We start from the raw sequence: 17,913 nt of genomic DNA, 5'->3' as shown, positions 1-17,913 counted from the left end.
GTAGATGGCTGGATAGATAGGAATTTCCCCGGCTTCTAATTCCAGTCTCGGCTTCTTTAAGAATCACCTATAGCTCCCTCCTAACGCTTGCAGAACCTGGCACCGCTTTCTCCAATAAACCTCTCCTGCCCAGAATGTGAAATACCGCTTTCTCCTTGACCCGTGCACCTTACTTACTGTTGGGCAGATTTTTGCTGCTCTGCTAGCCTTTTTCCCCACTTCCTGCAGGTAATAAAATAGAGCTCCAATAAACCGACACTTTGTTTTTGCTCTTGCAGCAGGTCCTACATTTTACAGCCCTTTCGCTGCATGACTTTAAATGGGGAAAGATTTCTGAGAGCCTCTGCCAGAAGATGATTAATCCAGTTATTCTTAAGAAAATCCTGCAACAGCAGCAGGTTCAGGCAGCATGCAGAGAGAGACGCACATGCGAATTTGCCATCTCACGGTGCATTTACAAGTAGGGCATGGATCCGGAGAGATAAGCTGCATATTTTATTGGCTCTTCAAGTCATGATAGTGCACTGGCTGCTGTGTGGCCCTGGTGGAAATCAGGGGTGGAAAGTGCAAGCTGGTTTCCTTCCCCCCTTGCACAATTGTCACTGCTTACTCTGAAAATAACAGAAGTATACATGTAGGAAAGAGCAAGCAATACATATGCAAGAGAGCCGTGCAAGCCTCATTTGACAAACAGCAGTGCAAGCCATTAAAGGAAGGTCTAATAATAAATATGTTATTTAACATAAAGCTCCTTTAGTGTGAGACCGAATTATAAAAATGGAAGAAGGGTTATTTATTAATTTATTTTAATTTAATTTGCTTGATGCCACCAATGGCATTTGTGGAGTTGTACGTTTTGGATGGTGGCTGAGACCGCAAAAGGATAGCAACCTGACTACTGTTATCACCTGATGGAGTTATCTCTTTAGCTCAAGGGCAAGAGGTCTCCGCGAGGTGCTGCGAAATCCTGCCGCTCTCTAGCAGGGGCTGGTCTGTTTGCTTTCAGCATTTCACTTGCAGCCATTTTCACTGTTGGCTTGTCATCGATTTCATTTTCTGACTGTGGAGACAGTTTCTAATGGTTCCTCAGTTCTTGGAGTCAGGCGATTACAACAATCAGCTTCCATTAGCATCAAAACCCTAGCCCTCGCATTTGGGAAGAAGTGCCGGAGGCTGTGGCCTGTGGCACCTGTGCCCCCAAAAAACTCAAAAAAGGAAAGAAAAGTGGCAGTTGCTAAAACTCGATGTGTTTCCTCGGGCTTCTCATTTTGAAGCTGGTCTCGTGATTTCTCAGTGACCAATTCATAACTGGAATCAGAACTTGTGGCAGAAGTGATATTTTTTATTAGACCAACTAGATATTTGCAAAAAAAGATGTATTACTTGATTCGTAAGTGTGAATTCTTGGGGTTGGCAGTATAGCAGTGATGCTTAGGGCCCATCTCCAAAGAACTTGCCTAGGCAGCGAGTTCCTGAGCTGCAGCAATCCTGTGCGGTGTGGGAAGGGCAGGTCTCACCGGTTTCTGGCATCCTCTTCAAAGCACCTTGCCAATAGGAATGGTTTCCCTTATTTCCCTCTGAGAAGCAGGTGCTGTAGGTGTTCATTTTGGATTGCAAGTTCTTTGGGACAGGGCCTGGCTCTGCTTTGTCTGTGTTTGTACAGCACCTAGCACAGCGGGAACCTGACTGGGATACTGATCACGAAACAGGATGGCAGTGCCCATTTTGCAGCTGGATAGCAGGAGCTCCAGAGAGGCTGGGGATAGGGAACCTTACTTCACTAGGAAGAAAGAGAAAGCAGCCGGGCGGAGGTGGGGGTGAGACCAGCTAAGCGCTTAGTTGTGCTCCTGGGCAGCAGCTGACTGCATGGTAACACCAGGTGACATCTACCTTGGTGCTGGGTTTTGTGCCACCTCTGGGGGTGGCATCCTGAAGTCCGTGGCACAGCTCCCAATAAAGCCAGGATTTCTCCCATATCTCATTAAATAGAAGGGTTCTCCGTGGCCATGGGCTTTGGTGCCTTTGGAGGGGAGACTATTTGGAGCTGGGATGCATTTCTCTGCATGCCTTTCCACCTGGGCACCTGGCCTCTGGGGCAGGGCTGCTGACAATCTCTGCCTTCCTGTCTGTTTAGAAAGCCGACTTGGCAGTGGCTGGCCTGACGATTACTGCAGAGCGGGAGAAGGTGATTGATTTCTCTAAGCCATTCATGACTCTGGGAATTAGCATTCTCTACCGAGTTCATATGGTAAGAGACTTATTTTATAACCGTTTATGTCATTACAGTTATTTGCATGCAAACGCGCATAGTTATAGAGCAGTAATGAATGACTCATAACAATATTTTGGTTTCTTATCTAAACGCAAATGTGCTGGACCTTTATTTCTCCCTCCCTCCATCCCATCTCAGCTGCAAGGATTCAGCACAGCAACTCTGCCAGGAACACTCCCAGTGCCCAATGCTGCATGCACAGAGCTCTCACTGGCTTCAGAAGGCATCCCATGTACAGGGGACTGCAGGGTCTGTTCTGCTCCCTCCTCCATGCGTGTCTGGCAGGGGCTGATGCAAAGCTCAGCATGCCAGTGGAAAGATTCCCATTAGCTCTAGCACTCTCTGGATCAACCCCAGATGCAGCTGGCGCAGGAGCATTGCTGCAATGGGTAGCCACACTACCTACAAGTCTCATCGCCCCAGATCTCTGCAGATAAACAGCATTGAGACTGGCCAGCATCTGCATGAGGTCACCCATGAGACTTCAAGAGTCATCTTGCTTATTGAGAACTTTTCTAAAGTAGGAGATTGGCACTCTGGACCCAGGACCTGATCTGCTGCCTTGACTCATTGCTCACATGGAGTAGCACCGTCCCCACTCGAGCAGTCCTGTTGATTTTGGATATGTCTACACCACCGGCACAGAAGTGACTACACATGGTATAGCCACACGCAAGCTAGTTTAGGCTGGCTGCCTCAGCTCCCAACAACAGTACAGATGTCAATGTAGCCTGGAAACCAGCCTGAAAAGCCGGGTCAATTAGCCCAAGTTGAACCAACTGCTGAACTGCCACTGGTTTCTGAGCCAGCTAGTTTAAAGCTAGCTTGGGTGTGTCTACACTTCACTGCTGAGCCTGCAGTGATCATATACCCAGAGTTTCATGTGCTGTTCAAGGCAAGTATGGCAGAATCTGGTCCTTCGTAGAGTACCCAGGGTGCCACAAGATGGATTAGTGATTCTGGGAGCTGTGTTAATTAACAGTGCAGTGGCATCAGGCATGTGCTGATGAGCTCATTATCTTAAGTGTGTTTCTTGGCAGATGCTCCACAGTTTGGCTCTCCCTTGATATGTCTGAGATGCCCCCTTGGGTTCTGCTGGGTACCCTGTTACTTGAGTGGAAGGAAAGTGCCCACCTACTTTTAGGAGGACATGAGCCTATAACCCACTGTTGAGTTGCTGTGGGTCACCCCAGAGGTGATCATTCTCCCATAGTCCTTTAGCACACGGCTACACCACATCCCCAGCATGCCCCAGAGTGGGTGCAAAACCCATCTGATGGCTCTTGCTCAGATGCACCGAGCCTGGCAAGGCAGTGAAGCTATTGGCATCTGCAACAGGCACAGTGAAGGACACTGGTTGGCCATCAGGAGATCCTTCTGGAGCAGCTTGGTCCATCACCAAATGTAACGCATGGGAATGGAAGCAGGTGGGAGCCCTCCATCTCAGGGCACTCTGAGGTTGCAGTGCAGATGTATATGCTCGGCTGGACAAAGCTCATCAGCTTTGATTCCCAACGTAAAGTGACACACGTCTCCTAAGAGCTCCCCTTCGCCTTGCCCATTTGGAACTGGGCACCTTTAGTTGGCTGATGCGCACTCCTTTCACTTTAATAAATCCCTGATGTGGCCAGATTTTCTCGCTCTTCAAGCCAACTGAAGTGCTTTGTATTCCTGCGTCTTACCCAGGGCAGACTGCTGCACTGAGATGGTTCATAATATGTCCAATCTGCAGTTTCAAACATGCTCTACATGCTCTAAGAAATATGGCCCTGATTCCCCATCAGCTGAACGCTAACAACCTGAAAGATAAAACAATTAAAGCCATTTCTTCCTGATCCCTTCCCCCTCTCTCAATTCACAAGGCTGTTAAGGATGCAGCATTCGGTGGTAGCGTAAACAGGCTCACACACACATCTCTCTGGGCTGGATTTCTCTTGCCAAGAACAAACAAGTAATTACAGTCTAGTTAAAATTCCGTTTTCTCTGCTATGGGCAGAATGAAGGATCAATGAGCGAACACATTAATGTGGATTGGACCCTTCCATGCTTTGAGAAAGCAAATATGTGTAAAGACTGGTTCCTCCCTTCCCCTCCCCCTCCAGACATGCTTTCCCTTGCTGTACTGCCCTCCCCAAAAAATCCAGGCATGTCCTAGAGGTTTGTCTGCGAGACCTTTGCTATGATCAGATGCCAGTGCAGTTCCTTACTTCATCCACTGGCTTTTTCTCATTTCTCAAGGGATTGGAGGCTGCTGGTGTGGACTGAACATGCGCTGCCCCCGGCTTAGTCTGTGATCATGGGCAAATTGCTTACTGGTTCGCTTTCCCTTGCTGCAGCAGGAGGTAGCAAGCCTTACTTAGCTGTCTAACAGAGAGGTCAGGAAGAGAGAAGAGGGTTTGGGGCACGTAATCCACTCCGTAAGTGCAAGACGTTTGCTAATGCTGCCATGGAAGCTAGACAAAAATACATCTGACACGTCTGTTTGGATTGTAAGCTCTTCAGGGCAGAGACCATCTGCTGCTCTGTGTTCAGACAGTGCTAGCGCAGCAAGGCTACATCCTGCCTGGCCCATAGGCATTACCGGCATAAATACGATTAATAATAATGAAGTCTAGAAAGCCTTTTGCAGACTTTATTCTCTCCTGGTGCTCTGATTTGGGACAAATCCTCAACTCTGCAGGGCCCAGTAGCAAGTATCAGGATGAAGGAAGTACCCTCTTGGATCGGACCTGTTATGTATATAGTCCTATTCTCTGTCCCCAACAGTAACTGGGTGCTTCAGAGTGCAAAGCCAGTCTCCAATGGCAGACCCAGCACCTCTGCAGTTGCAGATGTTCTTGCAGCCCTGCTGTGGGGGGGCAGTAGGGATCTACTGCTGGCGGATGTCTGTAGCTACTTCTATCTGCATACCCCTTTGCGCACAGATTTCATATTTCATACATTTCATAGATTTCATAGACATTAGGGCTGGAAGGGACCTCCGGAGATCATCGAGTCCAGCCCCCTGCCCAAAGGGCAGGAAGTCAGCTGGGGTCATAGGATCCCAGCAAGATAAGCATCCAATTTACTCTTGAAGGTGTTCAGTGTAGGTGCTTGAACCACCTCCGCTGGCAGACTGCTCCAGACCTTGGGGGCTCGGACAGGAAAGAAATTCTTCCTTATGTCCAGCCTGAAACGGTCTTGCAGGAGTTTGTGACCATTCGACCTCGTCATCCCTTGGGGCGCTCTGGTGAACAGACGTTCCCCCAGATCCTGGTGGTCACCCCTGATAAACTGATAGGTGGCCATCAGATCACCCCTGAGCCTGCGCTTTTCCAGGCTAAAGAGTCCCGTGGCTCTCAGCCTGTCATCATAAGATCTGTTTTCCTGACCTCTGATCATGCGCGTGGCTCTCCTCTGGACTCTCTCAAGCTTCTCCACATCCTTTTTGAATTGTGGAGCCCAAAACTGGACGCAGTACTCCAGCTGCGGCCTCACCAAGGCTGAGTACAAGGGGAGAATGACGTCCCGGGATTTGCTCGAGAAGCATCTATGGATGCACGCCAGCATTTTGGTCGCTTTACTAGCCGCAGCATCGCATTGGAGGCTCATGTTCATCTTGTGGTCAATGATGACCCCCAAGTCTCTTTCTTCTGTAGTGCTACAGTAGATCCTTCCCAGACCTTGGCCCCCTGAAATGGACTGTGGCTGTGAAGTCCATCAGCCCTCTCCCTCTGCTCCATATCATGGCAAATAATGCCAACCATTTGGCCCCTCTTCCTCCAGAACCCAGTGCCTAAGAGCTGTGCAGCAATTAACTCATTAAACTAGTAAATATGTATTTAACAATGAAAATGCAAGCTAATTGCATTGGTTTTCCTTTAAGGGTCAGGTTTCTGGAGCAGATAAAGGCAGGTCCAGAGCCCTGGATGCTCTTAATTCTTTCTTTCCCCACCCCAGCCTTCTTCTCCCCACATCTTGAAGTAGAAAATTGCAGCCGACACAAGTTAATCACAACTTGGAGCGGGCATCGCCTAACAAATAACTACAAATAAATTTCCTGCCGAGGAGCCATCTCCGTGTCCTGGTCCCCTCCCTACTTAATGACTTCCTTTTATATTCTGTATAAGTTCAGTTCCCAATCATCCTCCCCCCCACCCCCCCACGCTTCCTCCTCCCAAGCCCACTACCACGCTCTACATGTCTTCCTTATCTCACATAACCAAATATGGCAGCTGCAAATGGGGCTGTCATTTTTCTCCATTTCACTTATTGTGATATAATCAAGTGTGGATTTATGACATGTGGGTGCTAATGGGCTTTCTGACTTGCAGGCTGCTGAGAGAAGAGTTCTTTTTTTCTCCGCCCCTCCGTCCAGCAAGCAGGAGAAAGACTGGCGGGGTGGGGGAGAAAGATTGACTCTGAGCTCTCAGCAGATGTGTTTAGACTGGAAAGAGGGCTGTCTTCTGTCAGACTGGGGGGAAGGACGTAGCAGGAGCAGAGCAGAGCAGGATACAATTAATGGTTGTTTTAGAGTCCTGCTTGTGGATATTGGATTAGAGTCCTGCTTGTGAGTTGCCATTATGCGATGTGCCACACAGATGGATGGTGAGAAGCAATTCTTCCCCCTGTGGTATCCAGAAATATCCCTCTGTAGCCTTTAATTACCTCAGTGGCTTCCTTGGATAAAAGATATCAGATTTACCCAAAGACCCTCGCCTGCCTATGTTCTTAGACCAACACAGCTACAACCTATACCCTTGGATAAACCCTTGAATTGTAGGGGAAAAGTATCTTTTTAAGACCCAGATAGACAAACCCTTGTCTGCGGTGATGTAGTTGGGGCTGGTCCTGCTTTGAGCAGGGGGTTGGACTAGATGCGACCCCCTGAGGTCCTTTCCAGCCCTAATTTTCTGTGATCCTATCCTTCCTCTTCTAATCTTGGAGGTCATTCCTTTCTTAGGGCTTCTGTACAGAAGTAGTCAAAATCACTGTTTCAGTCTCTTCCCAAGGAGACTTCACATCCCGAATCAGAGAAGCGTGGGGAGGACACTGTACACAATAATTAGTACCATTTATCAAGGACACAGCCCCTTGAACGCATAGCCAGACTGTGAGATGGCTATCAGCACCTGTTTATGTGAGCACCTGCTACTAAGCTGGTAGCACGCTGGGACAGTTATGTGAATTCCAGCTATCCCTCGGAGCTGCATAGTCACCCATCCCCTCGTCCCCTCCGTGTTGCGTCCCTATTCCTTTCATCGCTAGCAATCCTACACAGCCATATTGGACCCCAGGGCTCCTCGTTGTGGCTGTAGCTTGAGGGCGTCACCTCTGGAGCTGCTTAGAGGCAGAGAAAGGATGTAGCCTTAGGCATGCTTTCCCAGACGCTCAGCAGATAGAGGAAGTCTCCAAGGAGAAGGAACAGTCCCACGGCAAGGATGTGCACGCAGCAGTAGCTGCTGCCTCCATCTCCGAGGGAGGCGACGGTCCCTTCAGCACCATCATACCTGGAGGCCCATAAAATCTTCCAAGATGTGATGAGGAGGGTATCTGCACTGTTTCGATTCCAGTTGAAGATGTACAGGAAGCCCCACAGCAGCTTTTGGACATTTTACACACTTCTGTAACAGGGAGAGCAGCTCTCACAATTAACAAAGCCCTACTGGAGCCTGCTAAAAATACCAGGCATACACCACCTATTTTCATTCCCAGCTTCAAAAAAGCAGATAAGCAATAGCTGGCACCCTCCGTGGGAGCAGAATATCTTTATTCTCCCTCTGGTGTGCAGTTCTTTCGTTGCTGCTACTGTGAATGAAAAGAACATACAGCGCCAACCTAAAAATGACTCCAGCTGAAAACAAACAGAAACAAGCATCTCTGCTGGGTCGCGAGGGTTATTCATTGGCCAGCTTTCAATTTCCAACTTCAAGCTGTCAGGCTCTGCTTGTCTGATACAATTTCCTTCGCTGCAGTAACATATTGATAAACTGCCCCAGAAACATAGCGAAGACACTTATTTGCCAAAGGGGGAGCTGGCCGGAAGGACATCGCAGCAGGTAGCAATGCCTCCTGGTCCCTGACTTCCATGAAGGGGCCATTGGCATTCAAGCTGACTAGTTAGGCCTGGAGTCAGGCATCTGAGTCCAGACCCGGGAGTCAGGGTGCAGTCCCAGCCAGGGTCTGGAGGCTGAACCCGAGTCCAGATGGGGCATCAAGATTCATGAACTAGCCACTCTCGCAGACCTTCATACTTACTCACCTGCTGCAGAAACTACTTACAGTTCTGTCACGGGTCAGCCGATCATTTCAGCAGGCTATACCTTTCCCACCTACACCCTCAACCCACTTTGCTCTCCCTCTTCGGAGCCTCTGTCACTCCAGGAAGCAGAATTTCTTTATTTACTCTTGGAGAAATGAGATGTTGCGGTGCAGCACATAGAGAAAGGACTTTATTTAAATGGGAGTCAGAAAAGGGGAAGTGCGATCACTTCTGGATTTGAGAACACTGTCAGCGCTGGGAAAATGGTTGTTTTAGCCTCTGTGCTGCTGCCTCCAGATCCAGAAGAGTAGTTAGCAGCTCTCAATTGTCATGATGCTACCTTTTATAGTGCCATATCTCTGGCACCCCTGAATTACTTAAGACACCTGGCAGGTCCAAACCATTACTAGCACTGTGTTCTACGCCTGGACTTTTTAAGGCTAAGCTATTTTTTTTTCTTTTACCAAGGCTATTTACAAAGTCTTGGCAGTGTATTTAAGAAGCCAGAGGTAACCGTATGTACCTATCTGGAGAACTGCCTTGGAGGAGGAGACTCTCTTGGAGTATACAGAATTTCATGCATGCCATTTTCGTACAGTCATAGCATCGTGGACAATGAGGGTTGGAAGGGAGCTCAGGAGGTCACATCTGGTCCGACCCTCTGCTCAAAGCAGGACCATCCCCAGCTCGATCATCCCAGCCAAAGCTGTGTCTAGCTGGGTCTTAAAAACCTCCAAGGACAGAGCCTTGACCACCTCTCTGGGTAACCCGTTCTAGTGCTTCACCACCCTCCTAGTGAGAGAGTTCTTCCTAATGTCTAATTTCAACTTCCCTTGCTGCAACTGGAGCCCATTGCTCCTTGTCCTGTCCTCTGCCACCACTGAGAAGAGTCCAGCTCAATCCTCTTCTGAACCCACCCTTCAAGTATTTGAAAGCTGCTATTCAATCTCCCCGTAGGTGACTAAATCAGTCCTGTTCCTTGAGCTTCTCCTCATAAGTTACCTTCCCCAGCCCCTGAACCATTTCTGCTGGACCCTCTCTAATGACGCACATCCTTTTCAGCTCCTTGTTTCCCCTGGTCGTAGAGCCAACAAGGATCATTTCAGATAGACATCATTGGAAAAGGCAGGTTTTTTAAGGGCTGTTTTGGGCCCGAGGGCAGGTTCAGAACCACATCAGTGTTCCCTGCTCAGCACCAGACAGGTCTCTGAACGACACGAAGCTTTGTAGGACCTGCTGCTGACGTGGCATCTTGTACCATCACCATGCTGTGTGCCAGGTACTCTCTTCTCCAAGGTGATGAAAAGACCCCCAGGAGAGGCAGAGGACTTCCTTTCTAACTCAGTAGTGATGCACAAGTCATTCGAGGATCAGGGCATTTGCAGAAAAACGCAGAGCTGTTATCTCCCCCCGCCCCCATGTCTGGCTCTGGAGCCTCTGAAGCCTCGAGATGATGTGTTTAGTTCTGGAGGTGTCTGGTTCAGTTCCAAGTGCTGGCTGTCACACATTCATCTTGCCTGTCTCCAAGTTTCTGGGAAGGATACAAAGAAGGATAGATCACCGTGTGGTGATTAACTAAATAAAGAAAGAAGGAACAAAAGAAGAATGTAGTTTGTTTCACAGTTCTTTCCTGTCCTATTCACTTGCATGTTATGCCGCACACAGTAGAGCCCAGACAAGGAAAAAGAGCTGTGTTTTGAAGAAGCAAATCATGTTGGTGCACAGTCCGCAGTGGGAACGGCATCTTTTCTTGAGGACGGGTTTTCAGTTGACCTGGGAATTTGGAGCAAACAAGCGAGAAACACTGGATTTCACCTTGCTTTTTTGTGTCGACACGAAAGAAACAAGCCCAGACTCCGGTGAAAATATAAGCGGGCCCAAATGCTAGTGTTCGGATCCCAACCTTAAAATTCTCCACAGCTTGGGGTATTGGCATAAGTGGTTTAGTTTGGTTCATCGCAGCTTGAAACTTGGTCCTGGTTTGCCTTAAAGGGTTTAAGGAAGATTGTAGTGGCCCCGGTTACTGCCTTGAGGTTGAAATGCCCCCCAGAACCACAGCAAATTGGGCAGAGGGGTTTTTCACTCCCAAATGGGTGCGTTTGTCAGCAAAATCCTGAGCGTTTCTCTGAATTTCCCAAGTTAAAAAATCTGTATAAATCCAGTGTGGCTCCAAATCAATGCATTGCAGTACCAATCTAAGCTTTTCATGAAGATTTCACTTCATGGCACATTTCTGGGCTTGCGGGGGGAAAGTTACAGCTCCCTTTCTTTAGAAATGTTGTGCAAAAAAAATTCTTTATTTTAGGATGAAACACCGTTAAAGACAAATTGGGTGTTTGATCCGTGATGGGAGTAGGTTTCGTGGGGCTAACGAGATTCCAGGTGTGAAGGGCCTGACAGCCCGCTGGGCTCATGCGGTTGAGGCGCACCCATTTCCGAGGCCAGAGGTGGATAAGGGAACACGTCTGCTACCTCTGACACCCCAAGCTGAATGACTATGGCAAGGTGCAGCTGGGTTGACTGGAGACGGCTTTCAGCAGGGATCCAGAGTGAGACTTAATTTTGCATACCTTTACAGCTAGAGCACGATGCCTCAACTGCCCTGCCAACATGCCCCGCTGTTGGGTTGAGGGATGGTGAATTGTTGTTAGTTTATGGGGACCAAGAGGAGTACGCCACGGCTGCGCGTCAAAGAGGACTCCTCGGCTGGGCCTTTTGTGTTGATCCAGCCATTTTTTCACTGGGCAGCTACCTCCCAGGAAGCTTTTTCCCAACACCAGACCGGAAGAATTGCTTCTTAAGTGAGCCGAGCTCAGCAAATGCTGGTGTCAACCTACAGCAGGCACCGGAGCAAGGGAGCAGTAAGAAATGAGCAGAGGACCCAGCCGAGACCTAACAAATGGTTGCATAGACCAGTCTCGGGGTCCAACTCTTGCAGCCTGGAAATCTTCCAGAAGAAGGGCCAGGGGGGAGGGAGGCCTTTTCTAGCCTGACTTGAATATAGGAAGCTTTGCAGGGGATCTAACGCTTAGCTGGCTTTGAGATCAGGCATGCTATTGGAGAGAAATAGCTATCGATAGCAAGATGAACCAAGTCGTCTGTGCAGAAGTTGCGCAGGCCTGTGAGCCACAGGGTCAAATCCCAGCTGGGTTGGAGAAGCCCTTCATCCTTCCATCTTCCTACTTAAAAACAAACAGTTTGTCTATACAAGTGCTGAGCCCCGACGGTGCCTGCGGGAGTGTCAATGCCTAGCTCTTCCCTTCTCTGCAGCGACATTAAAGCCTCAGTGGAGCTTAGTCCAGAACAGCTGGAGTTGACTGCTTTGCTCCATTTTCCCCTCTTTCTCCCAATGGCGGGCAAGCTGATTGATGGATGCCCTCTCCACCCCAGAGGTGGCTGCATTTCAGAGGTGCTGTAGAGCTCTGTATGTGGGCTTTAGGGGTCTGACATATTTTTGAAAACACAGAACAGTTTCAACAATCAAGTCTTTCCACAAGATAAAAGAAACACATTGCCTGCTAGGAAAATAAGCATTTTGCAGAAAAGTAACATTGAAAGGGCAGCAGGAAAAGATGGCCAAATGCTTCCCTTTTTTGCATGGAACTCTGGGAAAACATTTATCTCCCATTTTCATTTTTTCACCTGCGTGATCAAACCCTCCTTTCTGCACACAGGAAGGTTCCCCTATCCTACAACAAGGTTACTTTGCAAGGATTGATTGTGCGGACTGAAGACTGCAGAACTGGAGCTCGTGCTTTTAAGGGCCCACAGGTTGAAAGGGTGCTAGAGAAATGTAGGATAAAACTGCTAGGTCACCCTCAGTTAAGTTAAATTAGCAGAGAATTTTGCTCAGGGGGCTACAAACCTTCAGGGCAAAAGCCAGCCGCTAGTCAATGAGGGCCAGGAAGAAGCTTCCACTAGGGACAAATTCTGGCTGCTGTCAGAGACAAGGCGCTGGACTTAGGGGACCCGTCCTGGCTATTCCCCTCTGCCTGTGTTCCTGCTGCACACGAAGATGGCAGCTGCTGTGTTGGGAGGTGCCTGGTGGCCAGCGAGTTGCTGCATAGGTTTATACCACGCTCCTTTTTTTTCTGTCTGTCCTCGTGCTTTCCCCGAGGTCATTTACTGTTCCATCTGTGGTTCGCCTTTCCTAGCCTCACCTTATTGCCGCTCACAGTCACGTCCGCTCTGGGTGGTTCCTTGTATTATTCTGTAGAATGGGACTTTTTGATGTTAAAAAAGAAGGGAAACCCACTGGGTTCTTTTTTGTCTCCATCTCAGGGGCGCAAACCGGGCTACTTCTCCTTCCTGGATCCCTTTTCTCCTGGTGTCTGGCTCTTCATGTTACTTGCCTACCTGGCGGTCAGCTGCGTGCTCTTCCTCGTCGCTCGGTACTGGTACCTCCATTGCCGTTCCTTTCCCGTCCTGATGGTGCCACCTAGTGTCAGCAGCTGAGAACTGGTGGAGGGGGGTTATGGGGAAGGCTTCGGCTGGGGGGGAAGCACTTGTACAAAAGTTCGGGAGTGGTTACACCAGGGGTAAGGGGATCCTAGCACCAGCTTTCCTCTGTCCGCCCCTGTCTGTGTGTGGGCAGTGCAGATCCATGCATAAGGCACGTCCCACTGATGCCCATGGCGGCCCAGTGCCCCCCAGAAAGGAGAGCTGGCAGGGTCACAATTCTCCTTTCACAGCAGCCGATGAAGTGAGCCTGAACTCACAAAAGCTTATGCATCTCTGATTTAGTTCATCTGTAAGGTACACGTTTGCCCTGCCTTCGTTGCCACAATAGGACAGGGGCAGGAGCAGATCAGTAGGACTAGGGTGCATGTGGTTGGCTGCATTGGTCTTGGCTCGTGCCAGAAGCAGCCTGGAAGTCCCAGAGGGCATAAGAATAGAAACCAACAAGGCCGGTCGATCCAGGCAGCGATGGCAAAGCACTGAGCTCCTAAAATGAATTTGCAACCATTTCCCATGCCTGGGTTGGCATCTCCTGCCTGTACAAAAAATGCATCGGCATCTTTCTAGAGCCTTGTGGTTTACCCAGGTCCTGCTTGATGGGCAATGAGTCAGCTTCTGTATGGCCCACGTAAATCAGGCTTAAAGTGTATCATGGAGTGCTTGCTGGCAGCACATGCCCCATTGCAGCAAGAATGACCTTGCTGCTATTCCACTTTGCCTTGACCCTATACCCGAGTGGTTCTGCTTGGTAGCACAGATGGGCTCCTCAGACACGGCGTGAGTATGTCCTGGCGGTGCGCTAAAGATAGGCCCGAGGCTTAAATACTCATGCGGGGCGCAGCAAATACCCAGTCCTCATTACAAAAGAGAAGCATGCTGTTGCTAGGTCCCCTGGCTTGGCTAACGTTGTCATGTTGACAGGGTTTTAATAGTTTTCAGACTCCTGTTATAGCCTCAGTAACACAGCTCTGTAAACCATTTAATAATGCAGTCAGACGCTGTCTCCAGACTGAGCTACCCTAACCTTCTTCTCCATGTTTTAAACATGATCCTCTGAAGTGGGGCTCCTGCATGTTGTCCATGAAGACTGGCCCATATTAAATAGTCTCTGAAGGTGCCTGGGAGTTTGCAGCTCACAGCTGGGCTTTGTGACCTTTGTGAGTTGCCGAAAAGCCTCTATCAGGATGACGTTACACTATTGAAAACCAGTAAGGGAAGCCTCCCGAGATTAGCTCCACCTCCCTGGAGTCGCAGGAGATTAAGAAACCAAGACACAGACCGTACTTCGGTTAATCTCAGTGTGAGGCAGTGAAGTCCCCACCCAGCTCCCAACACAAGCTGTGATCATAGGGCTCGGTCCTATTCCATCTGATAGGTGTCTGAATGTGATCCTATTCCACCCTGCTTGATTCAATGAAAAAAACATCCCTTCAGAAAAAACAGAGACCCAAAGGACCCATTGCTTTGGGTTTTGGCAGTTTTTCAGGGATTTGAGTAGGGTGGACTAGATGGCACTTAGGTGCCTAATAGGTGGAAGAGTAACTGGCCCATAAGATCAGTAAGCCAAGCCTTTTGGGTTCTGGTTTTCCTAATGCCAATTAACATTATGTGAAACCCAATTTAAGACTGATGCAGGTGCAATAGCCTCTCCAGCCAGACCAGACAGCTTGTGTATGCCCGAGACCAGATGCTGGCAGTGGGAGCAAGTCTCATTCTCAGAAGATTTTTCCACCCGAGCAGGAGGAGGGGAGAAGTGATATGTTAGTTTGGAAGCAGGGGGTGGAATGAAGAGCGGAAGGGAGAGGAAGTAGAAGGGCTCGGGGTGGAGGACGAGTCCCACTTTGATTCACGGGCAGGGTGCCTGTATTGCTCTTCGTCTCTGATGCCCATGAGCTCTGCCAGTCCCTAGCAGGAGTCTTAGCCCATAAGCAAAGCAGATGTTTGTCTGGAGATGTGAGCAGTAGTCATTTGGATGACTCCCTGACTGCCTTGGCAGCCCACATTTATCTAGCACAGGCTACCATCTCGCAACGTGCTCCATGCAGATTCCTGACTTGTTCCCATGAGCTCGGTATAGTCCGGGGCTCTTTGAAAACAGCAGTGCCCCACTTTGGATTTGAATTTGGTCCATGCCAGACCTTTGCCTGGCTTTTCTGTTTTGGTATTGACCTGCCCGCCTTGAGTTTGGCTTAGAGCTCCCCATTGGCATTAATTCCCCAACTGGAGAAACACAGCGGAAACCGCTGGATGGCACCTGATTTCGCATCTGATCCATGTGCGTTTCACACTTGCGTTGTCATCTGTGCAAAGCAGAGGCCCAGGCTGGGATTTGCTTGAAAGCTTCACAAACCTTTTGCAGATCTTATTACAAAGCCTGGGGGCTTCCGGGTGTTACTGCAAACATTTTGCACAACGTCACTATGAGCCTCCTGGCACCATTTGCCAGCAAAGAGCTTCCTGCCTAGAGATTCTGCCTCCAGGATAGTGAGGGATTCACCACTTCTATCCCCCCTGCCTGCCTTGCAATCAGTGTTTCTTCATGTCTTGTTTCTTGACACTGCAGATTGACACCGTACGAGTGGTACAGCCCCCATCCCTGCTCCCAAGGGAGGTGCAATCTCCTGGTGAATCAGTACTCCCTCGGCAACAGCCTGTGGTTTCCAGTCGGGGGGTTCATGCAGCAAGGGTCCACCATCGCGCCTCGAGCGCTATCCACACGGTGTGTCAGCGGAGTCTGGTAAGGAGACACTCCTGTTGCACCTTTAAACAGCCTCCAGTTACGGTTCAGGATGTGCAGAATCGTTGCTAAACACTGTAGCATTCTGGAGTCGTGCAATCAAGCAGCGCCGTGGTACCATTTGCTAAGGGTTTGGCCAGCAACAGAGGACCCTCAGGAGTTCAAGCAGCTCCGGATCGGCATGTTTCTGATGCCCGGCATGTTCTCATCAGGCTTGCACTTCTGAGGACTCTGCTCCAGCGTGTCCACATAATGGGGTGGTCTTTCATCTGCTTCCTGAGCCTCCGAGTCCTCTTGCCATGAAACACCAGCCCTGCCATGGTGGTAGACTGCCTGACCTCTTAACCTGAGCAGTCAGGCCCATTCTGGTTTGTCACTTGAGAGGAATAAGCAAACACAAGGCCCCTGGGAGCCTTGCCAGAGAGGGGCATCCCTTTTTGGAGAAAACTAGGTGGCCTCTGCTTCTGCTACCTGCCTACCTAAGATAGACTCCAAGCAAATGTGCCACTAACCTGCTAAGCTCTAAACCCACTTAATTTGGCCTGAAGGATTCAAATAAAGATTGATTTGTGTTTCCAAAGAACTTTGGGCATCTTTAACTTATGCATGGGCCTTTGCTGGGAGTGGCGGGTACTCAGCACTTCCCAGGATCAAGCCTGTTATCCCAGGTCTGGAGCAGGGCCGAGACCAACTCAGACCCTAGAGGCATCTCAGTTGACCTTCTCTTCTCCCTGCCTTCTCCAGGTGGGCATTCACCTTGATCATCATCTCCTCCTACACAGCCAACCTGGCAGCCTTCCTCACTGTGCAACGTATGGATGTGCCAATAGAATCGGTGGATGACCTCGCTGACCAGACAGCTATCGAGTACGGCACCATTCACGGAGGCTCCAGCATGACCTTCTTCCAAGTAAACCCCTTTTTTTTTTGTTAACCGGGAGTGCGGGAGGGTGTGTGGGGGGTGGGAAAGTCGGGGACACATTCTCTTAAAATCAGATGTTTACCCAGGATATGAACCTGGCTCTTTCCAGCACGCTCCATTCTAGTCCTGCATAGGTGGCATCTGTAGCAGCTGGATCCATTTCATCGTCCCTGGTTGCCACGAGATGAGATGATGCATGTGATTGCATTTGTGTACGTGCAGTCCATACATGTGGGATGTCAAGGCCTCCCCCCACCCAGTAAACTGAGAACTTGGAAAGAAACAGCAGTAGGCTGCACCCAGGGTGCAGAAAGACGAGTTTGCTCTTGGAAAGGCTGTTTACAAGACGAGCGATTGTTTTCCTCAGTTGCATTTTGAGTGGGCTGAATCCTCTGCTTTTTAATTGAACTTGTGCACCCGGGTCTACCTCCCACTGTGAGCAGCACCAAAGTGGGTTTAGGATTAAGCCAGAGCTCAGAGAAGTGATAGGAAGTGAGGAGGAGTGAGGGGATTTGGAAGGAATCCAATCAGACACAACCTGGACACCCTCAAGGGGTAGGGTTGTGGGACAACATTGCAGGACACACAGGCGAAGCCCCAGGAGCTGAGATCCTGCACACAACGACAGGGAGTGGGTAGCAATGGCATTTATAGCCGTATGCCAGAGCCCCTTGATAATACCATTCCTGACAGCCGGGTATTTGCAGCCAAATTTTGATATGTCTCTACATTGTTAACACGGCCCTATCTTCTGCATATGCATGGCTCAGTGTGTGCGTGTGTGTAAGAAAAAATGTGTCAGCAAACCCTGATCTTTCCCATGGATACATATACCTACTTGATGCAAATCAAGCTTTGTTAGCGGTCAGGCCCATCATATCTGCATGAGTGATTGTACTTTCCTGCTCTCAGCAGCAATGAGGAGGTTAACCTTTTGACCAGTGCTTTGAATGCACAAAACGCAGTCTGGGGATTATTTATTTATTAAATGCTGAAGCACCAAGAGGAGCAAGCTTTTCTTGCTTTCTGTTCAGTCTGAATTGAAATAGGAAGCCCAGAAATCTCTTGAGTGAATCTGATCTTTCCAGCCCAACTTTGCAGACCCTAGAGATTTGGAAAAGGGCTGCTTAAGCAGATTGCTGTATCTCAGAAAAGCCAAATGTAGCACAAGCAAATAAAGAAGACTCTACCTCAGGCATTGAATCAGCCCTGTTCTTTTCAGGGAAACTGGCAGTGTAAAAATCAAGGGCTCAGTTCTCCATTGCCATGCACCTTTCCTAGTC

General features: G+C 49.2%; 1 protein-coding gene across 1 annotated transcript in view; it reads left to right on the top strand.

Moving 5' to 3' along the window:
- The window catches only part of GRIK4 (glutamate ionotropic receptor kainate type subunit 4), a 285,803-nt gene that overhangs the window by 256,072 nt on the left and 11,818 nt on the right, over window positions 1-17,913 (top strand). Inside the window, exons 13-16 of the mRNA XM_090027057.1 lie at window positions 2,135-2,248; window positions 12,795-12,904; window positions 15,535-15,708; window positions 16,453-16,618. Of these exons, the coding sequence (XP_089883183.1) occupies window positions 2,135-2,248; window positions 12,795-12,904; window positions 15,535-15,708; window positions 16,453-16,618 (564 nt within the window). The remainder of the gene's footprint in view (window positions 1-2,134; window positions 2,249-12,794; window positions 12,905-15,534; window positions 15,709-16,452; window positions 16,619-17,913) is intronic.

This window comes from Crocodylus siamensis, chromosome 14, assembly GCF_052110815.1.
Source record: "Crocodylus siamensis isolate JL-2025a chromosome 14, ASM5211081v1, whole genome shotgun sequence".
In the NCBI taxonomy this organism is placed as follows: Eukaryota; Metazoa; Chordata; order Crocodylia; family Crocodylidae; genus Crocodylus; species Crocodylus siamensis.
The sequence above is the reverse complement of the archived record's forward strand: the minus strand, read 5'-3'. Positions and strand labels throughout refer to the sequence as shown.